Source organism: Heloderma suspectum, chromosome 1 (assembly GCF_057233095.1).
Source record: "Heloderma suspectum isolate Gila_16-S chromosome 1, 16-S_ref, whole genome shotgun sequence".
NCBI lineage: Eukaryota > Metazoa > Chordata > Lepidosauria > Squamata > Helodermatidae > Heloderma > Heloderma suspectum.
In genome coordinates, this window is record NC_139458.1 from 353405324 (window position 1) to 353425637 (window position 20314).

Here is a 20314-nt window from a genome sequence, read left to right on the forward strand (position 1 = left end):
GACATAGGACAACAAATGTGGAAAAGGGCCACAACTCTATTGATTGCAAAGGCCAATCTGCAGCGTGGATACTATTTAACTGCCAGCCTTCAGGCCTCATTGCAGGTATCCTGTTTATCAAAGGAGCTGAGAGAGAACATTTGCTACTGCCAGCCTTGCTGAGGCAACCCCACCCTGGCTTCAAGGAATGGATCAGTTACAGCAACAGTTGCTTATTCTTTCTTGGCCACACACCTTAAATATGTCCAAGGAGATTCTGTCAGCACCTTCAGCCCTTCCTCCAGTGCCAGTAAGCCTTTGCCCAAGGTGCCTCTTAACCTAGGTCCCTTCAAGCTGTGAGAGGCTGGTTTCAGTAGGCACCCTTTGCCACCCAGAAGGCTCAAGAGTGCTCACCAGTTTAGCCTAGATCCTTCTCTCCTACTGCTGCAGTGAACCTACCAGTTGTGGCCTAGTTATCTGAATGGAAAAGAAAGCCAAATAGACTTTAAAATGTGCTGCCACCCCACCTGACAGTGCTGAGTAGGCAAAAACAACTCCTCTGCAATGGGCAAACAAGGAGTGAATGCTCCAAACCTCGTGCTTAGCCCCCAATAGGCAACCAGTTAATCTTGTACTTCCTGAAGGTGGATGGGCAACCTCAATACTGTTTCTGGAAGGGACATAGCCATCCTAAATAGCCTCAACCATGTGGGGCTCTTTGGGGCAGGTTGCCCCTTTCCCAAGGCCCAGGCCTTGCTCATTCCACCATCTCATGCTGAAAGGATGTGGAAGCAAAATCTCCCTGCCACCGCCACTGCCACTCAGCAGGACAGGGAGCAGCATACCTGTTTGTTTATTTGGGCTGTTTTTCTGCTAGAGCAAATATGTGATTTTAATTTTGGGCATATAAAATCATATATTCATAACATCGCTGGATGAGTCCATAGGAGGGATGCTTCCACTGTTGCAGTTTTCCTTCATCAGTGTATATCCTGATTTATGAAAATTGTGATTTTATGTTTGTTATGAGATTGATTTGCAGTTCTGTGAGGGAAATTTGTAACGTCTGATGAATCCCTTTAGATGAGTAAAATAAGCAAATGTGTAAATGCTGCTGAGTCAGTCAGGAGTGCGTGAGCTTGGTACAAGTTTACCTCTAATGATTATTCTAATATGATGTGTTCTTATGAAGTATTGCATGTTCCTCAGAAACCTTTCAAAGGAGTCATGCCTTTGACTCACCTAGATGAGTAGGAGGGGCTTGATTGAATTGTACTTATCTGTAAAATCACACTGATTATGAGGCATTGGTTTTCACATCCACATCCACAGCACAATTCCCCTGTATTTCAGTTGTCTCATTTTAAGAAATATTCACACGAATGACAGCATTTGGTTTAGTTCCTAACCCAGTGTAACCTGTGTGGATTAGCAAGGGTACATTTAGCTGGTGTCCTGGGAGCGTCTTTCTCTTGGGACAGCAGTACCTTCTGTCAAAACTAGTTGCATAAAAAACAAAGAATTAAAATAGTGAAGGCTACAGATGGTGCTGTAGGTAGCTGAAAAATTAAATACAAAGAGAGAAGAGTCTCATAGAAACAAGGCCCTCTTGTGTCTTGGCTTAGAACAGGGATAGCCAACTGTTGTGCTCTCAGAGCCCTCTCCATCCTAGTTTCTCATGCATGGTCAAGTTCTGTGGTAAGGTCAGCATTGCCTAGCAGTGAGAGCACGCACGGAGCACCCATGCTCCACTACTATGGGGTCATCAGTCTGGAGGACTGAGAGATGAATGTGTTCCTTATAAGATTTCCTTGAGAGACAGATTAGCAATAGTCCTTTGCCATTCCAGAATGGGAATGAGTTGGCAGTACGATCAGCTTTATATTAAATGAACATATCCGTGCTTCTTTTCCTTACAAGTGAAAGGTGTGAGCAGTTTTTTTAACCCTGCATTGACTAGAACTTCATAAGGCCACAAGGGTTTATAAAGATGCTTGAAGGTCCAGATCTCACCCACAGGCTGCCGGTTGGCCATCCCTATTGAAGTTGGACATATTTAGATATCCGGGTGGGGTGGGGTATAGGCATACCAGACCTTTACTATGAAGACCCCTTTGCCCTTGCCTTTCCCAGCAAGGTTGACACTGCCCCCCTGCTTTCTCCTACACTGGCCCAAGTTAGCATGCTTGTCCTTCTGCTGGTCCAGGTACATGTAAAGAGTTGCACTCATGTGGTGCTTGCTGGCATGTTCCCAAGCTATGCAAACAACATGCAGTGCCCTGGAAGGCCTGTTGCTGGCACAGTTTGCAAACTAGTGGGTAGCCAAACCACATGGACAGAAGTCTTCACATGTACCTGGACCAGTGAGGGAGAAACCATGGAGGGTTTTGCAGCCACCCTGGGGAAGGTGCATATACAGAGAGTCTCCTGCCAAGCAGCCTACTTTGTATAAAAGTGCGGCAAACTTTCTTTTGGATCTTGGGTAGCAAGAAATGAAGTAAGAATCCCCAATGAGTGCATACAGGGGCAACTCTGGATTGAGTCTCCTGTGGGTGTAAAGAAAGGTTGGGCTTCACAGAATCATTGAGGACCCAACATTAGAGTTGTGGTGTTGACATTACAGTACAGACTATCCCACTCACTGTGGAATGAGGATGGGATTTGTTCCTTAACAGTCCAAGGGTGTGGTGGAAAAGCATCCAGTCAGTGTCACATCTGATAACACCGACAGTTGGTGATGAGCTGGAAACTTGGCTTCAAATTCTGCTTTTCTTCCTAAAATATTCCCCCTCCTTCCTGCTTGCAGATGGTCCAGCTGCATATCCAGTCCTGGTTCAGAACACCAAACCACTACTCACTGTCAGCTTCACATCAGGAGACATTAGCTTAATGAACAACTATGACGACTTGTCTCCTACCATCATCCGCTCAGGGTTGAAAGGTACGAAAAGGAGAAGTCTTCCTGCCTGCCTCCTCCCAGTTTCTCTTCCGCTTTACATTGTGATTGCTTTTGCATGAATAGTTCAGCATCTGTTTCTTGAAGCTCAGCATCCCTCTGCAGTGATTTCTGCTAACAGCAGTGACATCTACTGGTTAAAAAAAAAAAAAAGGAAAAAAGGAAGAAGCAAAACTCAACTATGGAATTCCTTTTTGAAATAAACTGATAGCTTGCTTTATATTCTCTAGCACTCACTGTAGCAAGTGAAAATAATCTCCTTTCCAGAATAACCTCCAGCTTTATACAATGACTAATTGTAGTCATTGTGTGACTACATTGTATGACTTAGTAGAGGCATTACCACTGCCTTAAAGGGTTTTGTGAAACCTGAAGGAAACTGAAGCCAGAAGAATGTTGGGCTCTGCAGTTATTTTAATTTGAAGCATTGTTTCAAAGGGCTTAAAGTAGAGCTGCAAGCTTAAATTGGTTGAGGCCATAGTAGATCAATAGCAGCCAATTTTGATCAGTGGACGCAACATTTTAACTGGTGGGTTTTTACGTTAAGGACACACTGATTAAGCCTTAGGTCTGTTGAACTATACTTTTGAAGATGCAACCTCCTTTAGAGGCATCTGGCATCAAGTGCTTTTGTACTCAGGAAAAACTCCTGTTGAGAAGAATCATTGTCATTCCTGATATACGCTTAACATGGGCAGATCTATTGTGCTGAATGTGAAAAACAATATCCTTCTTAAGATACAAACACATGGAATGGATGTTGCCTATAATAAAGTTTAGTTAAGGAAGGACTCTTTGCTGATGTCCATTGCTATGTATTTTAAGTACTGTAGGGCACAATCCTATCTAGATAGATGGCTACCTCCGAACTCGGAGTTGACCACTTATCCAAAGCAAGGCAGCAGAAGCACGGAGGGGATCGTTCCCTCTGCGTTCCTCCTGCCCTGCTTTTTATGCTAGAGAGCTGATTGCGGCTGTCTAGCTACAGGAGCATGGAGCAGGGAAGGAGGGTGCTGTACGACGCATTGGATTTGTTGTACAGGCAGCTACGCTCTCCCTGCCCCAGAACTCCCCCAGCCATGCCTCTTTCCGGCTGCTCCACACTCCTCTTGTGAGTGCGGAGAACGGGGCTGTTCCACGCTGCCTCGGAGGCAGCACGGAAGTGGAGGGAGGTCGGTTCTCCGGGAACCGACCTTGGAGCACAGGCTCCTGGATAATAGCATATTCTGTGGCCGACTAGCTGCTGTCTAGCGGCCATAGGATTGTCCCTCCATTACAAATTTGAGTCTGTATTTACATACTGCAAGAACTTCATATTGTTAGGCTAGAACAACAAGGTGTGTACAGGGTTGTCACCAAAATGACAGCCCTGTGTCAAGTTCTTTTTCCCTCCCCTCCCACAACATTAAGACACACTCATTGTGCCATGCATTTTCCCATCCCTACCAGGAAGTGAAATGGAGCAGGGATTTGGAAAATGCATGGTGTGATGACATCACATCATGAATAAGTGTTCCTGGACATTAGCTCTTTTTAATGTACTGTATTATGTACCATTTCATTTATTTCATAATTAATGGTTGCCATCTTAAGTGTATTTGTGTGGAAGGTTCATAAGAAGCCCATGAGACTTAGGTAAGAGTAAGTATATGTGACTAGGATCAGCCCTATGTGAGACATTGAAAAATGAGCCTCCATCCCGTTGTGATTTCAGATGTAGTGGCACAGTGGTGCACACAGGGAGACTTGCTGGCTGTAGCAGGCATGGAAAAACTAAGCCAACTAGCTGAACTTAGCAGTGCTTCCTTTCTGAAAAGTGCACTGGTCAAGTTCTACAATGTTCATGGAGAACATATCTATACCCTGGAGACACCTGTACAGGTAAGGGATATGCTGAAGTATATTAATGCAGCAAGAAAAGAAATGAAACTATCCCACCAAAAGAAAAGACTGGCATGACCTATGTATTCCTAATATATATGGGGGAAGCTTGCATAGTAGGTCAGGCCCACTGTAATTTGTTTTAATTTTCTGTGTAACACTGCACACAACAAATTAATTTTGCTTTCACTTGCAATGACACTAATAATGTTCAGTAAAGAATGAAAGGGACCGTGGTGGCTTAGTGGTTAAGACGCTGAACTGCAGACTGGAAGGTCGGCAGGTCAGCAGTTCGAGACCCAAGTGCTGCGTGACGGAGTGAGCTCCTGTCTTCAGTCCCAGCTTCTGCCAACCTAGCAGTTCGAAAGCAAGAAATTGCAAGTAGATAAATAGGTACCGCCTCGGCGGTAAAGGTAACAGCGTTCCATGCACCTCGGTGTTCAGTCATGCCGGCCACATGACCACGGAAGCGTCTTCGGACAGCACTGGCTCTTCGGCTTAGAAACGGGGATGAGCACCGCACCCTAGGGTCGGACACGACTGGTTGGGGACACCTTTACCTTTAAAGAATGAAAAGTAATGGAGAAAATATTGAAAGAACAACACGTCTTCCTCCTCCATCAGTAAACTAATATCCTGTCCTAGCAATTGGAAGGGTAATACAATCTGAAGTGATATAGTCCTTGGAGACTCTACCACTTGAACTTGTAGATCAGCCCTGAGGCATTACCTTTAATTAAGGTGTTTCAAAACTATGTGATGTGGCCAGTGAAATACATGCTATAAAAAGGTATTTAAATACGTTTCACTGAGAGGAAAACATCTGAAATATTTATTTCTCACACAGCGCCCCATCATCTCAATCTGCTGGGGTCACAGGGACTCACGTCTGCTCATGGCTTCTGGTCCTGCCCTCTATGTTGTCAGAGTGGAGCACAGAGTGTCCAGCTTGCAGCTCCTGTGCCAACAAACCATTGCTAGCTCCTTGCGGGATGACAAAGACATCAGTAAACTGACCCTGCCTCCCCGGCTCTGCTCATACCTCACCACTGCCTTTACACCAACAATCAAGGTAACCAGCTAGGGTGATAATTCTGCCTTAAATAGTGAACAAAGGAAAAGAAGTACAGATGGCGTTAAACAACTGGCAGAAGTGAAGGCATAAAATACACAAGTAGGGAATGTTTCATTAATCACAAAGGAGTTGCACTGGTTACCAATTGTTTTCCAGGCAAAATTCAGGGTGTTGGTTTTGACCTTTAAAACCCTTTACGGTTCTGGCCCAGCCTATCTTAAGGAGCGCCTCCAGCAACACCAGACAGGCCACTCAACAAGATCAGCCTCGGATGGCCTTCTCTCTGTCCCATCAGCCAGGACAGCTAGGCTGGTGAGGACAAGGGAGAGGGCCTTCTCTGTGGTGGCCCCCACTCTGTGGAACTCTCTTCCTAGAGAACGCCACCATGCCCCCTCTTTAATGAGCTTCCGCCACGCATTGAAAACATGGTTGTTCAGGCAGGCATTTGGGGTGGGGTAGGGAAATTTTAGAAATACAGTGTTTTAATATGTAATTTTATTGTTTTAAACTGTTTGTATTGTTGTACATCACCCAGAGTGGCCGGGTGACCAGCCAGATGGCCGATTAAGACAATAAATAAATAAATAAATAAATAAATAAATAAATTCATGTTGCGTATGAAGGCTGCAATCCTGCACAGACTTACCTGAGGTCTCACTGAATTCATTGGGACTTTTGTGTAGACTTTCATAGGATTGCAGTGTAAATGTACAAAACAGCTTGCAGGGAGAGGATGTTGATGTCCACTTCGAAGAACAATACATGGCAACCTGATGGAGGCCATCTAGTAAGGGCTGGTTCACAAATTAGGTGTTCTTGTACAGGTAAGCAGCTCTGACTGCCTTCAGACATGTGCACGATGTATGGATACACATTAATAAAACCAGTCAATCACAAATACAGCCAGCAGCAACTTTTTCCATCTGCTGCTATTACGACCATCTATATTCACGATCAGATGGTTCACATATTACATTATTCAAGCAAATGTGTATCCAGGGATGGATGTGACTGCTTTGGGGTAGAAAAAGCTTTGCAAAGAACTGGGTCTGTGAATGTTTGTGAATGAGCCTGGATTTGAAGCTCCAGGAACAAGCTCTAAAACGTTTCTAGGGGGACCTATATCACTATTGTATATAAACAAATGAAACTCACTACAGGATCACAAAGCATTTTTCCAGCTGCACTTGGCTCTTATAGGAACTTGGCTCTTCTTGAGAAGCCTGATTCCCTGAAGCAACGCTACTGTCATCTTCTTTATACTTCTGCATGGGCAGCAGGCTTAAGTCAGTGGTGTGGGGGCTTCTGTGCAGTTCTGGTGCATCATACCTGTTCAGCTTCTAGCCACAAAGTGGTTACTTCTTGTTTAAAATATAACTAGCTTTATTTTGCACACCTGTTGTTTTTTTTAAACAGTGCATATACCACTGCCGTCTTAAACAAAAATCAAGAGGCAACAAAAGTCAAACGGCATGGTCTGAAGGCACATGAGGCAGCCACCTTGCTGAAGCTAAGCAGGTTTGGGTCTGGTCAGTGCATGGAGGGGAGACCACCTGGGAACCACATGTAGCCACCTTGAGTTCCATGATGGAAGAAAGGTGGGATATAAATATAATAAATAAATAAAATAAAACAAATCAGAAGCGCACAGCAAAGAGTTCTGGACAACAGAGCAGATCAGTTGGTTAAACTGTGCTAGTTTTTATTATGTACAAGATTCAGAATAACATTGGACTGGCCTTCCATCACTGTAAAGACTTTAAACGGACAGAGAACGACTTGTGTGACTTGTATTCCCCCACCCCCATATTTAACCCAGCCTCCTATCCCAGACCCCAACAACATGAGAGATTTTGTTAGCTACCCAACATCTGGCAATGAAAGGCTTCACTGCACAATGAAGAGGACAGAAGATGACCCAGAGGTTGGAGGGCCCTGCTATACACTGTATTTGGAATACTTGGGGGGTCTGGTGCCTATCTTGAAAGGACGCCGAATTAGCAAACTGCGGCCTGAGTTTGTCATCATGGATCCGAAGACAGACGGAAAAGCAGGTACAGAGCTTTGGGTGGGCTGTTGATACTCGTTTCTAGATTCAGGTTCTGGGTAGTTTGAGGCAGAGATTGAAACATGTTCAAAAGTGCACATGGATTTATTGAGCAAACATTATTAATCTTGTTATAGAGACCTGATATTCATGTGTAAATAAATATGCCTGCAGTTCTGTTCTCTATGGAAATGAGTCATTCTAGGTGGTGGATCCTCAGGTGTACATTGGAGCTCCTGTTCCTGGAACAAATCAGTGAACTGAGATGCAGAAATGTATTTTTATTTTATTTATTTCATTTCTATAACACCCAATAGCCGAAGCTCTCTGAGCGGTTCACAAAAATTAAAACCAAAAAATGCAGAATAAAACAATATAAAATATGAACGCATTAAAATCACAATGTAACAATACAACAGTACAAATGTATACCTGTTAATCCACAAAACAGGTGAATCCACCAAAGAACCAATGGCAATACTCCTTTCTTTTTCTTCCTATTAACCATTTTGAACTAGACTTAAGATAGCAGACATACTTCAAGTTATCTCCTACATTGTAATACATTATAATATTCTGTGTCCCGATGGCAGAGGAAAAAGTCTCTAATTAGCTGTAGACATTTTTCACTTTTGGAGAGATACCGGGCAGCTACCATAATTGAGCACCACTTGATTGATTTCATGCTGTTGCTGATTCTGCATTAGTTTCAAAGAATACCCAGTGCTCCTTGCAGTAGTTGTATCTCAGCTACTGCTTGTAGGATATCCTAGAGATGATTGGCAGTTGTAATTGGGATGTGGTTTCTGAAATGATTCTTTTTTTCCCCTTTTTCTTTTGTTTGTGTCTGTGGGGCCTGTGTTGACAGATGAAATCTATGGAAACAGTTTGATTTCTACCATGATTGACAGCTGCAACTGTTCTGACTCCAGTGATATTGAACTGAGTGATGACTGGGCTGCAAAAAAGTCTCCCAAAATCACTCGAGCAAGCAAATCACCCAAACTTCCCAGGTAATCACTTCGGCCTTTTAAAAAACCCATCTTCCTTTTCTTTGGGTCTTTGAATTTTTATTATGCCAAGAGGGCATCCTATACAGTTAGAATGAAGGGAAACATTCTTATATAGTGCATAGGAAATGGGCTGCTTGAGAAATTTTAGGGTTTTGCTGTGAAACATAAGACCTTTAGAATTCTGCTGTGATGAGCTACAGGACAGCACAAGCACATTCACACAAATCAAAAGGGCTGAGGGTGCGGCAAGGTAGGTAGTAACAGCCAAGCCCTGATGCCAAACACAGAGTCTCCCCTCGCCATGTTGCCAGGAATGACTCTATGGTGTGGCCACACTTGCAATACTAGCGTGTACTGTTTATTTAGCGCTCTTCAAATACTTGAAAGGTTGTCACAGAGAGGAAGGCCAGGATCTCTTCTCGATCACTGCAGAGTGCAGGATATGGAATCTTAATCTGGCTCAAGTTGCAGGAAGCCAGATTCTGGCTGAACATCAGGAAAAACTTCCTGACTGTTAGAGCAATATGACAATGGAACCAATTCCCTAGGGAGGTGGTGGGCTCCCCCACACTGGAGGCATTCAAGACGAGGTTGGACAGCCACTTGTCAGGGATGCTCTGACTTGGATTCCTGCATTGAGCAGGGGGTTGGACTCAGTGGTCTTATAGGCCCCTTCCAACCCTACTATTCTATGATTCTATGAATAATACAGACATATTCTCTGTGTTCGTTATCAAAGGCTCATTCAGCCAATACAAAGCCCCTATTCATAAAACTGAATAAGCTAGTCCTAGTGTCCTGTCTCTGATGATGGACAGTTTCAGATGTTTGATGAAGCATATAACAGAACAGGATACTTGTCAAGTTCTCTGTTTCCTTCCAGCCAGTGTTTTAAGCAGAATTCTATATTCTACTTGCATGTGCACCAAAAACAACAATGCCCACCCCAGTTTCTGTGACCACAATAACACAGCCTACTAAAATGTTCATTCATTGACTTGTTTTGCAAACTTTGTCCAAATTCCAAGACTTGGTTTCAAAGAATTTGGAATAATTGGCAGGCACGTTGGAAATGAGGGAGACTCTGATGATTTGGGCTAAAGGTGAGTACTGTGGGCAAGGAACAGTGAAGAAAAGCTGTCCAGGGTGCTGAAGTGCCATCCCTTGACAAATTGCATCTTGCAGCTACTTGCTGGTTTGTGAGGTTTCACTAGATGCTGCCCATATGTTTTCTTGCTATTTTTGGCAGCCTTAAGGGCATCAGATACAAAGACACAAAGAAAATATTACTTCAAGATTGTGTTATGTGTGTATTTCATGTGTGTGTGTATATATATATATATATAAACTAAATGTATGGTCATCTTTTAATTTGATCTCTCTTTCCCCTTTTTTGCTCATATTTTGGGTAACTGATTGCCTCATTTGCTAGTGGCACTACAAGGGGTTTTCTTTCCCCTTCTGCTTGCCTCCCTTCTTTGAGTAATTTGTGCTATAAGCACTTTTTTGGTCTCTACTTATGGAATGTTATGGCCTATAGGTTCTGTGTATTGATCTGTGTGGGGCTGGGACATGTGAGCAAGAAGAAAATGTGGGTTGTGTGAGCTCCTCAAAAATAAACAAGAAAATGACTAAAAAAAAATTGGATTTCTAAATCTAAACGTATCACAAATAGAAGGCTTAAACAGCAAACTGGTAAGTACAGCTGAACTTGGAAGAAAAAAGAAATACTGGACTTCTTTAAAACTACAGTTAAAGAAGCAGGCCTACCAGAAGAAGAAATAAAACAACCTTGCAAGATGGCTCCCAGCCAGCAGAAAACTACAAATGGATTCCCAGCAGAGAAACTGCTACAGTGGAGAGCTGAACTGGCTTCCCTATTTACAAAGTTTAAAGAAGAAATGTTAGAAAACTGGAAAGATATTTTGGAACAAAAATTGGAAGACACAAATGCTAGAGTAGAGCCAGTTGAAAGTACAGCCTCAGAAGCATTTAATCTTGCTGCTGCAGCAAAGAATAAAACTGAACAATTACAACAAGAAAATATTCAGATTAAGATTAAATTAGAACAAGCAGAAAACTGGAGCAGATGTATTAATGTGGAATATGAGGACTGATCGAATCAGCTGAAACTGGGGAACATTGGCATTGAGACCAAAAAGTATAAATGCTGACAGCCCTCATGATATAATAATCTGCTTTGCAAGATATACAAAGAAAGAAGAATTTATGCAAAACATAAAATCTGCAAAAGACATACAATTTAATGGAAAGCCTGTCTTAATCTTGCCAGACCTTGCTCCAGAAACTTTTTAAAAGTGACAGGAGTTTTGCCACTTACTAGAAGCTACAAGAAAGTGACCGGTGGGGCTTTCCTTTCAGCATTACAATTAATCATAATGGCGGCCATTATGTGGCAATGACTTTAAAAGAAATGGCCAAGACATTCAAAGCCCTGAAAATAGACTTACCTATAGAACTTGAACCAAAAAGAATCTTGAGAGGAGGATGCAGGAGTATGGGACATGAGGAATGGGAGTTAGCTCAAAGGCAGAAAACACTGAGAAAAAAACCAACAGAACCTGATAGAGGAGAGGAGTTACAACCAGCAAGACCACAAAGAATAATTCAGTATAAGAAGAAATAAACTCCTAAAAAAGTCTAAGAGGACTGTGTACTAGCAGAGGGACTTGTAAGTAACATCATACTTAATCCAATTAAGTTCAGATGAGAAAGAAAAAAGTCATTTTTTTATGAAACTTTATACTTTAAAAATTGAGGATGTCTCATGAAAGACTCAGATATAACCATTGTTAATATCTAACAGCACTGTATATCTTGCCCACTGTAAGCTCATATTAGGAAAGCTTTAAAAAGAGAAAACCTGGGTGAGATATGATCACCCAGGAAGAACTCTCCTGTGTTAAAACAGGAGGTTCAGGGGAAAAGCTATTCCTAAGGGGTCTAGCAGCACATGTTGGGTAAATGCGGCAGAAGAATCCAGGGAGAGAGGGGGAGGAGGGAGTTGTGGGACTGTTCTCTGATGGTTTCAGTAGTTTTGCTGTTGTTTAAGCTGCAAAATAATTTATATTTGATGGTTAAATACATATGAGTACTAGAAATATAAACGATAATATAACTGAGTTACAAATAAGTACCTTGAATATCAAAGGAGGAGGGACAATAATAAAATGAAATAGATTACAGATATTACTAAAAGAGACGAATGCAAATATTATTTTCTTACAAGAAACACATAAAATAACTTTTAGAGATACTTTCATGCCTACAAAAAAAAATGAGATAAACAATTCTATGTGACAGGAAGTAATAAAGCACTGGGCGTAGCTAATTTAATCCCATCTGATATGATTTTCAGTTACAAAAAATTAAAAGAGACATTAGAGGTCTCTATATCTTCATAGAAGGGAAATTGAACCAAAATAGAATATATACTTTAGCTTCAATATATGCACCAAATGCAGTGCAACTTAACTTTATAAACAACACACTAAATAAGCTGAGAAAGTTTTCTACTGTGACAACTATAGTAAGGGGAGACCTGAATTGGAATCTCCAGGGGGTAGATCCCAGAAAACTGGAGAATAAAGAAAAAGGTACACTAAATCCATCAAGACAACTTGTAAAACAAGAAAATGCAAAGAAAGCTTTCAGGATATTTCAGAAGCATAGGGGTAAGGGAAATGTGGGGAGAATGTAATCCAAAGGACTATAGTTATATTTTTTAGTAAAAAGTGCATGATACTTACTCAAGAATTGATGCTATCCTAATATCAGAAGGAGAATTATCTAATGTGGGTAACACTACAATTAATATAATTAAGGTCACAGATCATGCTACACTCAACGTACAATTAACTGAGGGATCTAAAGAGATACTTTTACTGACATGGAAACTCCATCCAACCTTATTAGCAAGTGAATCAAGTAGGAAAAAAATACAGGAAAATTTAGAACTGTATATAAAAGAGAACACATTGGAAGGCATTTCCTCCACACTCAGAAGGGAAACACTAAAAGTTGTAATCCGTGGAATATGCATACAAGAATGCAAAAGAATAATAAAACAAAGGAGAATGCAAACAGCAAGCTTGAATTTAGACATTCAAAAACTTACTGATAGATACAGACAGTACGGCTCAATCAAAATCAGGAAAGAATTAGAAGAAAAACGCAAAGAATTGGATGAATTAGATACAAATAAGACAATGATTAACTTGTTATACCTTAAACAAAAATATTATGAATTTGATGGGAAAGGGTCCAAATTATTAGCCAATAGGGTCAGAAATCATGGAATGAAGAATAAAATTGTACCCATGAAGAATTCAGAAGATGATAGAATATTTGATTTACTCAAAATAAGAGTGTTATGCAATACCCCAAAATTCTGCTGATCTGGGAAAATGTGGCCTGAATCTGGATGGGGACTGTGTTTTTTTGGAGAAGGGCAGAAGAACAGATCCCATAGGATATTAATGCCTTGCACAACTCAAGAGGAGATGCAGACTTATTGCCTAAACTTTCTGGCCAGCCATTGTGCTCTGATTGCCTTAATTCCTCAGTTAACACTTGCAAATTTCAAATCTTGCCTCAGGACAACAACTACAGAGCCCCCACCATGAAAATATTTTATGCTGATTTCTAACCTTCCTATTTAAAAAATAAAGAATTCAGTGCCTTTTAAAGCTGTTGTTGTTGTTGTTCAGTCGTTTAGTCGTGTCTGACACTTCGTGACCCCATGGACCATAGCACGCCAGGCCTTCCTGTCCTGCGCTCTCTCCCGGAGCGTGCTCAAGTTCATCTTCATTGCATTGGTGATGCTATCTAGCCATCTCATCCTCTGCTGTCCCCTTCTCCTTTTGCCTTCGGTCTTTCCCAGCATCAGGGTCTTTTCCAGAGAGTTTTCTCTTCGCATTAGGTGGCCAAAATATTAGAGCTTCAGCTTCAGTATCTGTCCTTCCAATGAGCACTCAGGCTTGATTTCCTTTAGGATGGACTGATTTGACCTCCTTGCAGTCCAGGGCACTCGTAAGAGTCTTCTCCAGCACCACAGTTCGAAAGCATCAATTCTTCGGCGCTCAGCCTTCCTTATAGTCCAGCTCTCACAGCCATACATTACTACTGGGAAAACCGTAGCTTTGATTAGACGGACCTTTGTCGGCAAGGTGATGTCTCTGCTTCTTACTATGCTGTCTAGGTTTGCCATAGCTTTCCTCCCAAGGAGCAAGCGTCTTTTAATTTCATGGCTACAGTCACCGTCTGCGGTGATCTTGGAGCCCAAGAAAGTAAAATCTGTCACTGCTTCCATTTCTTCCCCTTCTATATGCCAGGAAGTGATAGGGCCAGATGCCATGATCTTAGTATTTTTAATGTTGAGTTTCAAACCAGCTTTTGCACTCTCCTCTTTCACCCTCAACAAGAGGCTCTTTAGATCCTCTTCGCTTTCTGCCATTAGGGTGGTATTGTCTGCATATCGGAGGTTGTTGATAATTCTCCCAGCAATCTTAATTCCGACCTCTGATTCATCCAACCCGGCATTTCTCATGATGTACTCTGCATATAAGTTAAATAAGCAGGGTGACAATATGCAGCCTTGTCTTACTCCTTTCCCAATTTTGAACCACTCGGTTGTTCCATGTCTGGTTCTTACTGTTGCTTCTTGACCCTCGTACAGGTTTCTCAGCAGACAGGTAAGGTGGTCTGGTATTCCCATCACTTTAAGAATTTGCCACATTTTGTTGTGATCCACACAATCCAAGGCTTTAGCGTAGTCAATGAAGCAGAAATAGATGTTTTTCTGGAATTCTCTTGCTTTCTCCATGATGCAGCGAATGTTGGCGATTTGATCTCTAGTTCCTCTGCCTCTTCGAAACCCAGCTTGTACTTCCGGTAGTTCTTGGTTCGCATACTGCTGAAGCCTAGCTTGTAGGATTTTGAGCATCACCTTGCTGGCATGTGAAATGAGCGCAATTGTGCAGTAGTTTGAACACTCTTTGGCGTTGCCCTTCTTTGGAATTGGAATGTAAACTGACCTTTTCCAGTCTTGCGGCCATTGTTGAGTTTTCCAAATTTGTTGGCATATTGAATGCAGCACTTTAACAGCATCATCTTTTAGGATTTTAAATAGCTCAGCTGGAATACTGTCATCTCCGCTAGCTTTGTTGTTACTAATGCTTCCTAAGGCCCACTTGACTTCACTCTCGAGGATGTCCGGCTCAAGTTCAGTGACCGCACTCTCATGGCTATCAGGGACATTCAGATCTTTCCTGTATAGTTCTTCTGTGTATTCTTGCCACCTCTTCTTAATCTCATCTGCATCTGTTAGGTCCCTGCCTTCTTTGTCCTTTATCATGCCCGTCTTTGCACAAAACGTTCCCTTGAGATCTCCAATTTTCTTGAAGAGATCTCTAGTCTTTCCCATTCTGTTGTTTTCCTCAATTTCTTTGCATTGTTCATTTAAGAAGGCCTTCTTGTCTCTCCTGGCTATTCTCTGGAACTCTGCATTCAGTTGGATATATCTTCCCCTTTCTCCCTTGCTTTTCGCTTCCCTTCTTTCGTGAGCTACTTGTAAAGCCTCATCAGACAGCCACTTGGCTTTCTTGCATTTCTTTTTCTTTAGGATGGATTGAGTTGCTGCCTCCTGAACAATGTTACGGACCTCCATCCATAGTTCCTCAGGCACTCTGTCTATCAGGTCTAATCCCTGAAATCTATTCCTCACCTCCACTGTATATTCATAAGGGATATGATTTAGGTCATACCTGAATGGTTTAGTGGTTTTCCCTACGTTCTTCAATTTAAGCTGAAATTTTGCAACAAGAAGCTCATGATCTGAGCCACAGTCAGCTCCAGGTCTTGTTTTGACTGACTGTATAGAGCTTCTCTATCTTTGACTGCAAAGGACATAATCAATCTGATTTCGATATTGACCATCTGGTGATGTCCATGTGTAGAGTCATCTCTTGTGCTGTTGGAAAAGAGTGTTTGCTATGATCAGCATGTTCTCTTGGCAAAACTCTATTAGCTTTTGTCCTGCTTCATTTTGTACACCAAGGCCATGCCTGCCTGTTATCCTGGTGATTCTCGACTTCCTACTTTAGCATTCCAATCCCGTATGATGAAGAGGACATCTTTTTTGGGTGTTAGTTCTAGAAGGTGTTGTAGGTCTTCATAGAACCCATCAACCTCAGCTTCTTCGGCATCAGTGGTTGGGGCATAGACTTGAATTACTGTGATGTTGAATGGTTTGCCTTGGATTCGTACTGAGATCATTCTATCATTTTTAAGATTGTACCCCAGTACTGCTTTTCCCACCCTTTTGTTGACTATGAGTGCTACTCCATTTCTTTTAAGGGATTCTTGCCTGCAATAGTAGATATGATGGTCACCTGAATTAAATTCACCCATGCCTGTCCATTTTAGTTCACTGATTCCCAAGATGTTGATGTTCAATCTTGCCATCTCATGTTTGAACACCTCCAGCTTACCTTGATTCATTGATCTGACATTCCAGGTTCCTAAACAATATTGTTCTTTACAGCATCGGATTTTCTTTTCACCACCAGACACATCCATAGCTGAGTGTCCTTTTGGCTTTGGCCCAGCCGCTTCACTCTTTCTGGCGCTACTTGGAAATACCCTCTGCTCTTCCCCAGTAGTATATTGGACACCTTCCGACCTGAGGGGCTCATCTTCCGGCGTCATCTCTTTTAGCCTTGTGATACGTTCCATGGGGTTTTCTTGGCAAGAATACTGGAGTGGGTTGCCATTTCCTTCTCCAGTGGACCACATTTTGTCAGAACTCTCCGCCATGACCTGTCTGTCTTGGGTGGCCCTGCACGGCATAGCTTATGGCTTCACTGAGTTACGCAAGCCCCTTCGCCACAACAAGGCAGTGATCCATGAAGGGGTTTAAAGCTGTAAGAAACCCAATATTGTGTAAGCAAGCATGCCTTACATGCATGTCTCTTTTGTCACCTTTTCGTAAGACCATCACCAAAATCCCCATGTCTATCTTGCTCACCTAGACCTGTGAAACCAGAGATATGCACCCATCAACTCCCATCCTTTCCTCACATCAGGAAAGAAAGAGAATCCCATTGTCTTCTTTCTTCCCTTAATATATAACACCTACAAATCCATTTTCCAACATCCTTGAGTAATCTTGGAAGAAGGATTTGTTTTGTTTTATTCTGATTACTACATCCTGAGAGAAAAAGGATAAAAGCAGCAACCCAAATTCATAGGACAAGCAGCGAGGGAGAGAAAGAAAGAAGACTCCTTCCATCCTTCCTGCTCAGAAGAGCAAACTCCTCCTTTCCTCCCCTCTTTCCTCCCCGTCTTTCCCAGAGAAGGAACTCAACAGAGCTTCCCATCACTTCACAAGCCAGCAGATAAGGAGAGGTAAATCATTGCATCATCTTCTGTTCTCTTTCTCTCTTTTCCTCCCTTTTCCTAATATTCCACCCAATGCCAAACTCCAAAACTCCTAGGCTTTAGCTCTTTCTCCATCCTCTTTCTCTCCAAACCCTGCATTTGCTCTAAAACTCTCTCTCAATCCCCCCGCACAGTCTATTACTCCCCCATTCAAAAATATCAAGCTGAAAGTTCCTTCTCCCCCTCCTCCACTTTCTCTCTTTTCCTCTACACATACACACACATGATTTCCTATGCATCCCAGAGTACTTCACTATTGACTTTAAATGCTTGTCTTTAACCTTCTGAGTGTTAATGTATGATTCTAATTCCCCAGATGTATGTATAGTTCTAATTTCCCTGATGTGTGATGTTAATTCATTTTAAATTCTTGTTAATAAATCAAAGTAATGCTTTCAAAGACCTTGTTGTGGTCTCTGACTCTCCCAACTTTGGGGGGTATCAGGTTTCCCTAAGCTCCCAGAGTTCAACGCCAAAAGATCCCTCAGGTATGTGTTTGGTTTACATGTATGTGATATGCATGTCCATGGAAATTAAAGCATACTTTGTAATAAGAGTTTGTAGTTTTTTTAAAAAACATTTATAAATCTACTAATACAGATCAGACAAAGTTAGAAGAATATCAGAAAAAAGCTAAAGTAAACCAAATTACTTTACAAGATAGTTTAATCCTGGAGGAAAGAATCTCAGTTGATGAAATGAAAGATGTCATCTCAAACCTAAAAACACAGAAATCACCAGGTGCAGATGGATATACTGCTTGAATTTTTCAAGCTATTTAAAGAGACTTCAAATAATTAATGTAATTGTGGGATTAATGAAATTCTGGAAGGAGCCCCACTCCCAGAAACGTGGAAAAAGTTATGCATATTACTCTTACTCAAACCAGGGAAAGACCCATTAAAACCTGATTCTTATCAGCCAATCTCCTTATTAAACACAGATTATAAAATCTTTGCCTCAGTGTTGAATAATGCAATTAAAAATTATATAGAAAAACTAATAAATGCAGATCAATTTGGTTTTATACCAAACAGACATATTTCGGATCTGAGGGGTTTTTAGCTTGATGGTTATTATAAACAAAACAAACTACCTGGCTCTCGTGGCACTGGGTATATATAAAGCTTTTGACAGTGTTAATTGGATTTTTTTTTTAAATGCATTGAAATTTTATAAATTTAGTTCCAAATTTTCCAGGGCCATTGGTGCCATATGTTCTCCATCATGTGCCTGTATAAAAATAAATAACTCAGACTCGGTATACTTTGAAATAGGAAGTGGAACTAAACAAGGTTGCCACCTTTCCCCAACTTTATTTACTCTTTTTTTTAAATATATTTTTATTTATTTTATCTTTGTAAATGAAATAATACCAAAATTACCAACAACCTGCTCAATACTACAATTTCCCAACAATACAATATTCTGATGAGGACACCACAATAACAAAAAGAGAAGGAAAAAGAAAAAAAGGAAAAGGGAGGAGGAAAGGAAGTGAAGAAAAAAGAAGATTCTTTCCCCTTCCCTCCCCCTCTCCCTCTCCCTCCCCTTTAAAGAATTCAGTTTAAACTCCAATACCCCCTGGCCTCCAATGCCATTCTATTTTAAAAAACTATATCTATAATCTTAACAATCTTACAATTTAATAAACAACCTTACATTTCAATATCATATCAATCTTATATCAAAGAAACAGGTCTACAGTTCATTCCCAGTAGCCTATATTGTTATTATTACTATTAATAATAATAATAAGAAATATAGTGTTATATAATAATAAAACTTAAAATAAACCTTCAACAATCAGTAATATATTTTATATATAAATGCATGTGCACAATTACCCTCAAGCAATAAATGTAAATACAATATACCATATCTATTTTGAAATAAAAAATATGAAGAAAAGCAAGAAAAAAAGAAAGATGAAAGAGAATAAACAAATATATGTACAATCATTTATCTTGTGACATAGCCTGGATCATGTAGACTAAACACAAGCAGTTAACAAAGCTTGTTTAAAGATTCCAGTTCATGGGGTTGTAACACAGTTCTCATGCATTTTTACGTTCAGCCATGCCTCCGCCATTTCATGATTTAGAAACTTCTTCATCTGACCGTCAGACACAATACAAAGTGTAGCAGGATATTTTAAGTAATATTGTAAGTTCATTTGTTTTGCCATATTTTTGCTTTGATAAATTGTCTTCTTTTATTTGCCACCTCTTTGATGTAGTCTGGAAATAACATAACTTTATCTTGTTTCCAGGAAAGGCTTCCACCCTCTCTTGCCAAACGCAGGATATAATTCTTTGTGGAGACTTTTGCAAATTGGACTATGATCGTGTAATCAGTCCCTTTAGCATTTGGCACATGAAATGCCTGCTCAATATCAAGTAAATAATCAGATGGGATAGGGAGTATCTCATGCAAAAGTTTATCCACAAAAATAGGCAATTTTACATCATTAAATCTTAAAAAAATAGGCAATTTTACAGATTTTTAATCCCAATTATTTGTACATTGGATCTCCTCGTGAAGGCCTCCAGTTGAGAAATTCTATCAGAGGCATTTTTAAAACAAATTTGTGTTGTAGTTTCATTTCCTGCCACTCAGTCTTCTAGCTCATTAATTTTCGTCTCCATTTTTTGCCATGACGCATTAATTAAATCTACAGCTCCTTGCAAGGCGGTGATAGGATTTTGGATTAAATCCAGCCTTTTGGCTTGCTCCGTAAATTGCGAAGATAAAGTCTTTATCAGGGTAAATAATTCCCCTATATCTTCTGTTCTCGAAACTTTTGACACAGGGGGTGCGGGGGGGAGTTGATGCCGGCTCCTTTCTTCTCCTCGGCGCATGTTTCTCTCAAACAGATCTTGCAGGTCCTCAGATGTTCTCAA

General features: G+C 41.0%; 1 protein-coding gene across 1 annotated transcript in view; it reads left to right on the plus strand.

Moving 5' to 3' along the window:
* The window catches only part of TULP4 (TUB like protein 4), a 120261-nt gene that overhangs the window by 77158 nt on the left and 22789 nt on the right, over positions 1–20314 (plus strand). Inside the window, exons 5-9 of the mRNA XM_084827924.1 lie at positions 2786–2920; positions 4650–4816; positions 5664–5888; positions 7711–7945; positions 8807–8951. Coding sequence (XP_084684050.1) covers positions 2786–2920; positions 4650–4816; positions 5664–5888; positions 7711–7945; positions 8807–8951 — 907 coding nt within the window. The remainder of the gene's footprint in view (positions 1–2785; positions 2921–4649; positions 4817–5663; positions 5889–7710; positions 7946–8806; positions 8952–20314) is intronic.